The sequence below is a fragment of the Adiantum capillus-veneris genome, chromosome 16 (genome assembly GCF_014529385.1).
Source record: "Adiantum capillus-veneris isolate H3 chromosome 16, ASM1452938v2, whole genome shotgun sequence".
Classification (NCBI taxonomy): domain Eukaryota; kingdom Viridiplantae; phylum Streptophyta; class Polypodiopsida; order Polypodiales; family Pteridaceae; genus Adiantum; species Adiantum capillus-veneris.
Window position 1 is genome coordinate 147,187,581 of NC_140946.1, and position 11,815 is coordinate 147,199,395.

Sequence of the window (11,815 nt, forward strand, 5' to 3'; positions counted from 1 at the left end):
CTGTGAGAGCTAATGAAGTATGTTAGTGTGCAACAATAGGTGTATTAGTTGTAAGTAGGTAGGTAGAGTGTGTGTGTGCTCGCGCGCAGGCCACGGTGACCTTATCCCAAAAACAATAATAACATAATAAAAATAAAATAATAATAATACATTTTTTAAAGGTAGGACCAGGATCGGGAATATCTCCTAGACCCAAGCGCAGACCCAAGCCCAAGCTCACGCTCAGGCTCAGGCCTCAGTCGCCCTTTAAAATTACGAGTTTTAGCTTCACATGTAGCTAAAAATTGACTTTTTTGAGGACCAACGGAGCTTCACGTGACCGAATGTTGTGCTGTAAAGCACACCGCGAACCTCTGAGTGATACGCTCGTTTTGAGCTATCACACACTTTAATAAAAAAACCGATCATTCAAAAATATTAAAAAACATAAAAAAATGAGTGAAAACGGACGCCTAAAAAAGTAAGCGGTTAGCCTTCGAGGTTATTCGCCGATGCTTGTAGGGTGCCAAAGGCACATGCATCTGCGCTCTGGTCGTGTGCTAAAGACGGAGCAACTAGAGATAATTTCGACTTACGCGAGTTCTCATTATCCACCTACCTTAGGTTCTGGGTCCTCGGCGGGGACCCAAGGTAGTACAAACGAAGACCCAAACATAGCAGCTAGTGACTCTTCCTCTGACTACGATGTCATGGAGGGTTTTCCAATGCTTAATCCCGATAGCTCAAGCCAAGACATGCATGCCATGGGTCCACGGTCCGGGCCAGCGTGCTTAGCCACTTGAAAGAAGCCTTTAGTAGAGCCACCTGCTCCGAACATGGAGCTAATGATGTAAATGAGGGGGGCGGGGAAGTAAATTCTCCATGCATGACCAATGTAGACCCTATGCCCTTAGAGAATATGCATGTGAATACTTCATTCACTACACCTCCTGACTCTTCAAAGCTATTCCCCTCCGAGGTCATATTACTCGATGATAGAAGCCTTGCCGAAGTGCAAGAGGTTGAGCGATATATCCTTGCGGCTAGGCAAAAGGAAGTCGAGAGCTTACGCAAGGCGGAGCAACGAAGAGAGTTAAAAGCGAAAGCCCCTATGTCAATATCCTTGCTAAGAGAGCAATCGAGTGCTCTTGACTTAGCAACCGCTAAAGGCCAACCCCTAGAAAGCAACATTGCATCTAGCTCAAAGGACACTCCTAGCACCTCAATCCTAGATGGAGCGTTCTTAAATGAGAACTAGGAGTACGAACTACAAACGAAAACTCTAACCAACCTATACACAGGTCACACCTATCATGTGGGTTGGTTAGATGTCCTACAATCCACAATGGGTGCTACTAGTGTGGAGGATCAACAACAAAGAGTTTGTGAGGTCATCCATAGGGTCATTGAGTTAGAGAGACAGAACAAGGGGATCAACATGCCTTCAACGGGTCTCATGAGATTCTTGGATACAGGGAAGGCTAAACAACCGACCTTATCGCAAATGGAGACTCCCTCGGTAAGTCTGATGCATCCTCCATATGTTGTTTCGCCAGGGGTCTTGGTGCAATCTGAGCCCACAAGTGATAGCTTTACCTTTCCAAGTCTAGCTCATCTTTCCCTTGATGACACCACGGCTACCATGCCTACCCCAATGATGGGCATGCCAAGAAACACGCCATGGACATCATTTGTTAGTAAAGCACCGCTACATGGTAGCTCAATGCCTTCAACAGTACCTACAAGTGTGTACCAATCGTATACACCCATGGGTCCTCGCACTCATGTAGTCCGTACCTCTCCCATTGTTTCAACTACCTATGCTCCACAACCACAACACCCAAGCTCTTATTTCCATGGGACTATACCGGCTAGCATTAGCATGTCACATCCAACGTCTGATGTGCCTAGGGCCACACATATGAACTTTGGACCGCCACATGGCACAACCCCGTACCAAATGTGGAACCCAAGGGCTTCCTATGCGCCAAGCCCAATGCCAATACCTACTCTAGATGTGATCTCTGGAGCACCTTCACCCATGGTGCCTGCTCACTTCGGTGACTTGGCAACATTTGCTTAAGCTATTGGTCAATCTTTCGCTGAGAATATGTGTAATACGCCTGATAGAGAACCTAGAAGTAAGGTAGTACAAATAGCCAAGCTCACACAAAAATTTAGTGGAGACGGAGATGTGAGAAAGCATATCGAAGTGTTTGAACAAATATGTGATTCTCTAGGAGAACACAATGACCTACATAAGAGTAATGCTTTAAGCCTAACCTTAAGTGGGAAGGCAGGGGATTGGTATAGAACCCTAAGGGTGGAAGAAAAAACGATTTACCCTACTCTTAGGAGACTGTTCTTAAAAGAATACATACGAGAGGGAGTGATTTGGGGTGTAGCCTCTCAGCTCCAGAAAGCCCAACGAGAGGAAGGAGAGTCGGTGAGAGACTTTATTAGTCGCTTGAAGCATTTGAATTCTCATTGTAATCCAAATGAGTGCTTCAATAATAATCAATTGCTTGATAGATTCATTAGGAGATTACGACATGAGGATATCTACAATGGCCTAGTCATTAGAGATATCACCACTTGGGAAGCAGTCACCACCAATGCGATCCAATTGGAGGATAATTTAATGATTCAAGGAGAAAGAGTGTCTGCTGAGCTTAAATCTATTAGCTCGCAAGCATCAGGGCATCACCCAATGACCCTAAAGCCTATTGCTAAGGAGCCAAAGATATCTGAGATGACTTTAGCAGATCTCACCAAGGCTGTTCAAGAGAGTCTTAGAGACAATCGTGCTTCGCAAAACAATCATATGTATCCAAGAAGGGAGCAACAATGGTGCTCAGTATGCTATGGACCGCATAGTAACAGTGAATGCCCTACTTTTAGAGTAAAATTAATTGGGAATTGCAATGCCTGTGAAGGTATGGTTATCAAGCTAAGGATTGCATAGTATTTAAGCGTGCGATGGCCAATAGACCAACCTTAGCATGGACAGACACACCTTAAATGTCTTCATTGATGCTGGCCCCACCTCTCGAACAAACAGCACAACACATGGTCCCTAGGGCCCAAAATGTTGTTCAACCACCTCTTCAATGCTATGAGTGTGGAGGTCCACATCGTGTAGCCGAGTGTCCTATTAGGCTACAAAAGAACGTCACACTAATGCAAACCAATCAAGCGAGCATGTCTACAATGCCAATACTCATGTGTAATCGATGTGGCATAGATCATTTGATTGCCCAATGTCCAAATAATCAATATGCACCGAAGATCACGCCATTAAACTTGATTGAAGGTACCGAGGAGCCATCACAAAGTACACCTGTGGTACTAGTAAACATACTCACACAATCGATGCTCCAAAAACAAAATTACATTCTTGAGGAAAGAGACACGGCATCAATTGCCCACTCTCAGAAAAAGAAGAAAACACGAAGGAGGAGATCGTAAAAAGGAGCGAAGTCAGACCCCAGTTCAAAGACCAACATAGGGACTCGTGACGACCCCGTATATATAAACAACGCTGAAGAAGATTCTGATTCAGGTGAAACCATGGAGAGCAAAACCACCACTAAGATAGAAACCAACAAGGAAGATCTTCATGAGCCACAATGGCCAGGATCCAAGAAGAAGATAGGAACTTATCCAAATCCTAGAGACGCGATTGAGCGAGTCAAGCAATTAAGGAGTTTGGTAGAAGATACCCAAAGGGATCTAGAACCAGCACCTAGGTAGATCCAGATTACAGACACTGTGTTCCCTATGCAACAACAACCTCACCAAGTCCATAGACCCTTAGCCATACCTAGTGTCATCCAAGAAGAAAGTGACTTAAAGTCATGGGAAAGTGGGCGTACGCACTTCTTGATGGAAAGAATGTTTACAGAGGGACTACTTGATCCTATCGAAGAAATGGAGATCCCATCTTCCCCACATCAAGGGAGTGAAGTCCAAAAGGTGCCGTTAAACATTGCCAAATTGATGGATTTCATGTCTTCAGGAGTTAGAACCACCATCATGTCCAAACTATATAAAGACCCTGAGCTAGTCTCAGCTCTTCGAGCATTCCACAATGGAGATCTGGGCTACCACAATTTGCACAGATGGATGGAGATGGGGAGATGCCAATAGAGGAGGAACACTTAGATCCACAACCCAACCTAGATGAGAAACTTGTTATAGAAATACATGTTAACAAGTTGGGACAATACTGAGGGTGATGAATCCAATGCTACCATACCAATCACTACTAAGGGATTAACTATGAAGGGAATCCTTGATGGTGGCGCTGGGGTTAGCATTGTGACTAAAAATTGTTGGGAAACTATGGGAACACCTCACCTTGCGACCACAACCATAGTAGTGAAGATGGCCAATGGGCCTATTGTTAAACCTATTGGGATGCTAGAAGATCTCAAGATCAAGGTCTTTGGACATAAAATAAGGATTACCTTCATTGTTATGGATTTCTCCAAACACACTATCACATCAGAGATGATCTTAGGACGTCCTTTCATGAGGGAAGCAAAAATGGTGCATGACTGGTCTAAAAACCATGTCTACTTGCAGTTCCAAGATTCTGTCATTCGAGTGGATCTTGTTACTGGTCGAGCACATCCTCTAGGAAACAGGTTTATAATTGATCATAGATCTAACACCACAGTTCACTCGGCCCCATTGCAATATTGTTACACGTGTAAAGCGGACACTGATGTTGGGGAAGATTCTCCTTATATGGATGTACTACCTGGGATGACTGAGTCTGACAATGTGGATTGGGTCCACCTAGCAGCAACCATAGACACTTGGGGAAACAGGGGGACGACCTGGGTAACACCTGAGGGGGATGAAATGCATGAAATGCCCGTACCCTTAAATATGCTGCAAGCAATGCATATAGCCTCTGACAAGACTCGTCCTCATATAACAAAGAAAACATACAAGTGGGTCCCTAAAGCTTCTTTAGCGACCATAGCTAGTGCTAAAAAACAGAAGCCTTTTAAGAAAAGTCCCACTCGCTCTAAGAAATGTAAAGAAACGTTGTGTTGGATTCCTAAGAAACTATTGGAAGCCCAAGGCTACTATCAAGGAAATGATCAAATCTGGGTGCCAAAACATAGATTGTGTTATTACCTGTCACCTGACCCATCTGAGACCAATCCTATAGCTCCAAAACAATTGACGATCACGGAAAGAAAAAAATCACAGAATGCTACACACCCACTCCAGAACTAGTTTGGGTACCGAAGAAAGAACGATTTTCTCCACCTAGCTCAGGAAGGGGGGAGTGCCATGAAGCTTCTAGCTCCTCATGTATTGCATCCATAGAGGTAAAAGCTTCTCCACAGCCTCCACCTACAATAGTGGACCTCCATGAAGCTACAAAGGAATCCACACCTCCCAGTGTTCAAGAATCACCTGATGAACCACTTCAAGTTCGATCGTGGGAGAGTACCTTACCACCCTTGCAACTCGACGAGGCACCTAGGGTAATAGAAAGATACTGGCAAAAATCCTCACCTATTACCAACTGGAATAATTGGTTTCAAAGGGTGACGAGCACATTTCAAACGGTATGATCTATCCAAGGAAGGGGGGAGTGTTTGCTGACAGTCATCATTCACTCACTCCTCTCTCAACCTTCCTCCATGACCTCTCAATCTCCCAATCTTAAGGAATGTATATACAAAGCCTTATACTCACAAAAAACAAAAATAATAAAGAGCAAGAGCAATTAGCAAACGAGTGTGCACAATAAAAGTCAAAACATTGAACAGGCCTACACATTCACATCCAGTACACTGAAACAGAAACCTATGTCATCAAACACCGTTGATCCTCATCACTCAGGGGATGGAGGGTAGGTAAGATTAGTACGATAGGAGTGTTTCTGTATTAGACTTGAGTGATTAGCAAAGTTCTTTTTTTCCGTTGATGTGCCTCCTAGAGGTATTCTTTGTGTTTCCTCGTGTGCACAGGAACGTGTTGCTGTTATTAGGATTTGGACCTTCATGGGATGTTTCTCTCATTCACACTTCAAATCAAGCGCAACCATCAACACAACCAGGTGTTTCTTGTCCATTAGCATTGCCCCTTATCTTTTTTGCATCCATGTTTGTCTGCTTTGATTGTGATTGGTAGCATAATATTCAGTGCATTTGCTTAGTATCAAACATTCAATTCAGTGTAATTTTTTGTCATAATCACTTGTCTAGGTTTAAAAATCAAGCAGTCTGACTAAGCTAGTTTGACCAAGCTAGGTGTTAGAGATCTTCTCTTAATACCATGGGGAATGCCTTCCTGATAATCAATGGTTACTTAGGTTCTTAATCCGATTTAGGCAGCATTGTGTGAAATGTACTAGGGATTTCTAGTGGGCTTGACCCTATTGACCTTTAGCTTAAGTATTATAAAGGGAGTTTACTAGTGTGATGAGATTGGGGAGGGTAACAATGTTATATGACCCCCCAAAGTTACAAAATTAAAATGTTGAAAACGAACAAACAAAAAATCAAGTGCCACAATGTAAAATCTTAAGCTCGAAGAGAAACCTTAGCTTGATTTGGTACTCCACTCACATGTATCGCCTATGGTACTAGAGCCCTAGAGGTTCCCAGTGTGGGTGCTTTTCCTTGAAAAGCAAAAAACCCAAGGCATACAAAATAAGCACACACGTCAAAATTGAATCACTGTGAAAAAACTTTGGGGGTTCAAAGAAAAAGTAATCAATCAGGCGATGATTTCGTTCATGAGAAATTCCTTTTATCGTAGCTTAACTACAAGGTCTTCTAGGTATAGCCTCTAGTCAGCCCTCGAACATGAAATACTTGGTTCTCGCGATTAAACAACTTAATTGACAAAACAAATTGAGAAGCTTGCCTATGGTATTAGTAGTTGATCTTTAGTGCCTTTCGATCGTTAAATTAGCGACCCCAAACTTGTTTAATTTTTTGCCTTTACAGTTGTTTATGCGTTTGATTATATTGCAATTTAATGTTTATTGCTGACAAATGGTTTAAAATTTTGTTACCAATCAAATTGTCTGCCTACAACTGCATATGCTTTTTAATTGCTTATGAGAATGCAATTACTGTGCCAATGTTTGATTTTGCAGTGATTGAAGGAGGCTAAGGACATTCATCTCAAGAGCTTTTCCACCTCGATGAACAAGCTTCAACTCAATAGCTTCCAAGGACGGAATCTACATCAGGAAGGGGGGCATGTTAACCCTCACGCAGATTCCTATCACCTACGACAGACATCTTATTATTTATTTGCTAGAGTCAGGTACCGGGCTTGTCGGTCCAATAGGAAAAGGGTAAGAGTGATCGCCGATGAGAGGCGTACTCTAACTGGAACATTCAAGGGATTAGTTGGCTAAGCATGGGCGTGGCGAGCTCATATAAAAGTCAACTAAACCTAAAATTCACTCATTCTCTCATTTGTGCAATTGAAGAGTGCTCTTGTTCCATCTCCATCTTCTTCTTCTTCATCTCTTTCTGTGTGTGTATGCGTGAGAGAGAGAGAGAGAGAGAGAGAGAGAGAGAGAGAGAGAGAGAGAGAGAGAGAGAGAGTGTGCGAATCGAGCATTGCGGCGGCACGACGACGGCGAGGCGGTTGAGCGCTGCGTAGCGGCATCTCCCTCTTCTTCGCGGCGAGGAATCCTCCACGATGGCAAGTGTAGAGCGGTGAGTGACACACCATCGCCATCTTTGAGCCATCTAGTTTAGGCTTGTTGTGTGCTTGGAGCCATTTGTGGCTCGCATACGGTGTATCGACAAGTTCCTTGCATTGACACGTGCGACATACGCGCACACTATTCCCAAAGCATATGCACTTGCTTCTATACCCTTAAGGTATTTCAAAATGTGCTTCACTGCTTCCGAGTGCTTCGTACCAGGATTTGCCTTACATTTGTTATCCCACTACAAATGAAATATCTGGTATGGTGGCTACCATGGCGTACATAAGACTGCCTATTGCTGAAGAATATGGCACCTTTTCCATTTTTTCTTTCTCAACATTAGATTTGGGAGCATCATTCTTGCTAAGTTTTGCATATGCATGTGCATTGGGTACTCAATGTAGCCTCCCCCCCTCCATATTAAAATAAAGTTCCAAAGGTTTTTTCAACAGACGAAGTGGGAACAACGACTACGGGAACTCAAGCATTGTCTGTCAAACGATAGAGGAAAGACAAGCAATAAGCTGTAGTACCTAAGGAAGATCTTATTTTGTGGAGATTTGGAGCAGCTATGGTGGGTGTTGCCAGATGCAACCCATGAGGAAAGGGCAAGAAACAAGCAGATATAGATAGATAGATTGATTGAATTATTGTCCATGGAGGTTAGATATGACCCATGGGACCAAAAACAAAACATTGCAATGGCTTCTTCTAAGTGAATGCATAAGATACATATCAATTTAGGACAAAGAGTCCATCAAGAAGGTAAAAGAAAAGAAAAGAAAACCTAAGGGGGTTCAAGTGAGGAGAGAGCTGGGATTGGGATATTGGATTCTTGGGGGATGGCTTTCCCACCTTGATAGGCTGCCCATTTTTCTTGCTTGCGAGCTTTGTGCATCTTCTTGAGTTCACTGCTTTAATCTTGAGTTGAGCCATTGTCAATTCTGAGAGAGAGAGAGAGAGAGAGAGAGAGAGAGAGAGAGAGAGAGAGAGAGAGAGAGAGAGAGAGAGAGAGAGAGAGAGAGAGAGAGAGAGAGAGAGAGAGAGGGGTCTAAACACCCTCTCTGTGCTTTCTTAATGGCATTGCAAGGTATTTATTGACCAAGACATCAAGCATAAATTGCTTTTATATCGTGAGTTTGTGCCATCAAACTTCTTGATATAAAACTTTTCTTTCTCAGAAGATCTAGCTATAACTGACAACAAAAAATGCAAGGCGGTGAGACTAAGGATTTATGGTGAAATTTTAGTGGAAATAACACCAGAGTCTCCTTTGTATAGGGAGAAAAATCTCAAACTTGAAACAAGAAAATCAATGCACAAAGAGTGCTAACATAACCTCCCACTGGAGTGATAAACTACACATAGAACTGTCAAACTAAAAATATTGTGTGTAGAAGACCTGTATCTAGTCTAGAAGCCGCTACCTATGTTTGTCTAAATCCTGAGATGGCTATAAGCATGAATCAAGAGTAATCAACTCTAGATAACCACAAATAACCATAACATAAAACGTAGTATGTCTATGAAAAAATCACTAAGGGTGTGCAAACTGGGTTAGCTTGATCAAATGAAGGGTCACATTTTGTATAGTGGTATGAGCATTGATTCTTTAAGAGTAAAGATGTCAATCCATCTAGTTGTTGAGTTATAATTTTTGTTGAGAATCTCATTCACTTCACTAGTGGCACCCACATCAAACTCTTCTCCTTTTAGGAAAACAACACCAAGTTTGGGATTTACTCCAACATGTGAGAGTAAATGTACTCTTGGACTTTGACACAAAGCGCCAAACTTTTTGACGTGTCACAAGAAAGTCTAGGTGCTAATCATTGTCAAATATGCACTACTATGTCAACAGTCCAAGTTTCCAAAAATAATTGCTTCAAAAGTAGGAGCAATATTTTTTTCTCAATTAGGGAATCTCGTTTGAGGTGGGGTCTTCTATTAGTTTGGGATTCGTTTTGTCCAAAGGGAGAGTCTCTTTAGAGCTTTTAGTTGACTGTCTAATTGCAATCCACAACAATTTTACATTATTCAACCTTTGCTACGAGTAGATAGTTACACCAAGCATTGGTTTATTAGTTGACTGATGCTTTTAAGAAAATATTTTCCATTTTTGTTTAATTTGAGGATGAAAAATCTCTTTCAGGGGGGAGTAATGTGAGGACTAGTCTAGCTAGTGGGATAACATCCTAGGCTAAAGGATAAGTGTTAAGCTTAGGGGTGTTCTAAGACAGTGGGCAAAGGGTCCTCTAAGAGGAGCTGGTTGGGAGGAGAGTAGCATGACAATTCACTTAGCTCCTCTGCATGATATGTATGTGCGGGTGTGCATGTGTCCCCTCTCTCTCTCTCTCTCTCTCTCTCTCTCTCTCTCTCTCTCTCTCTCTCGTGTATGTGTGCACAAATCCAAGAGAGAGAGGTGTGAGAGAGAGAGAGAGAGGGCCCATATGAGATGAGGTTTTTGCTAACTCATCATGATGTCTATGGATGAAGAATATTTTGGCATAGGTTAGTAAGAGTTCGTTAACCCACATATTTTTAGGTAGAAATATTGGTGGCACGGATAGGTTATGGCTTGATATCATGTGGTGGTCACTTGGTTGGCTTAAGGAAATTTTCTCAAATGAAGGCTATGCACATGGTGCTTTATAAGAAAACTACATTGAAAAGCCTTGAAAAACTAAAAGGGACTCGAAAAAGCATGTAAGGTACAACACACCCAAAAAGGTTCAAGAGAAGGCCTTTAACACTAGTTTGGTACCAAAACGGGACACTTAAGTGTCCTTTTCTTACAAAATTAAATTAAATGCTACTTGCATGAGACAATGTATTCAAGAAAACCCTCTTGACATGCTGAAATATGTTAGCTAGATGGTATTCTAAAAATATGACCATGATCTAGAACTATGCACTTTATTTTTTGAAAAAAAATATGATGTTTCAATTGTTTTCCACTGAAGTTTATTGCTATTCATGTTGCTTCATCAAATGTTTAAAGTTGAAGGTGTTTGTCATCTAAATGTTGATAATATTGAACATTGAATATTGTGAAATTTCCTATCTTATGATGTTGTATTATCATTTGTTTTGAATAAAAAATCCTCCACTGAGTCTCTTATTCTATACCTACATGGTGTTGAAGAGAAGTAGCCCATTTATTAATCGTAAGGGCCGTCACACTTCAATAAATTTGTAAGATGAAACATTTCTTTGAGTTGATGCAACAAGCATTCCCTACAATGCCATTTGACATCGCCATTCTCACTGGTGATCAAATGCATGTACTTGTACGATAAATTTTAAGGAAAATAATGGTTGGCTTTGATGCTTTACAAAACCACATGAGGTACACCCTCTCCTTTTACTATGTGAAAGAATGTAACTTGTCAATCAAATGTACTTAGAATTGAAGGGAAGGAGAAGCTAGAAGGCCTCAAAAAATGACACAAAGTGGTTGCCCATGCCGAGCCAATCACTGCAACAACTAGCACTCTAGTTTCTATTGTTGATGTATACCTAGCCGAGCATAAGTAGAGGAATTAGATCCAAGTTTTTTTTCCCCTAGTGTTACATCTCCTATAGGAACATCATGTTTTTCACTTGCAAGCCCCTCAACTGGGTGAAGGCAGATGGATGTACGTGATGCAGGTCCATATACAACACGGCGTGCATTCAAAAATCCCGTCTACATTACTAAAGTATTCAAAATCCAACTACGTGGTCCAACAACTATACATCAAGCTATGGAGTGAAGAGTATGCTAGTGCGGAAGCTATGTGGTGTGGGTGAACATGCAATGAGTGTAGAGTGATAGGACTATATGTGGGTGGAGTAATCTCTACTAAATGAGTGAGACCCCATTATTCTTTTATGTAGAAAGAAGAAGGTCAATGGTAAATAAGTCAGTGGGTGATTGGACATCGCAAGTCTGGCCTTGAGGCAAGGCCCATGCCACCTTTATCCCAGACGAATGTATCAATAAGTGAGTCCTACTAGCTAAACTACTAGTATGTACAAGAAATAGGTGAGACACTCTCTCACCCTATGCCCATTGGCTCACTCAATCTACATATAACTGTATCAGCTCTAGTGATAGGTGAGCATGAAAATATATGCTAGAGCCCGTATGCA

The 11,815-nt window shown here is 41.9% G+C and overlaps 1 protein-coding gene across 2 annotated transcripts in view; it reads left to right on the forward strand.

Annotated features, from left to right (window-relative positions):
• The window catches only part of LOC147440025 (uncharacterized), a 58,879-nt gene extending 51,736 nt beyond the window's left edge, over positions 1-7,143 (forward strand). The window contains exon 4 of one of the 2 annotated variants that reach the window (XM_086485722.1): positions 7,112-7,143. In XM_086485722.1, coding sequence (XP_086341848.1) covers positions 7,112-7,128 — 17 coding nt within the window. In that variant the 3' untranslated portion in view covers positions 7,129-7,143. Of the gene's footprint in view, positions 1-5,975; positions 6,011-7,111 lie in introns of those variants that run through there. The other variant, XM_086485721.1, reaches the window with a different exon arrangement.
• The last annotated feature ends 4,672 nt before the right edge of the window (positions 7,144-11,815 follow it).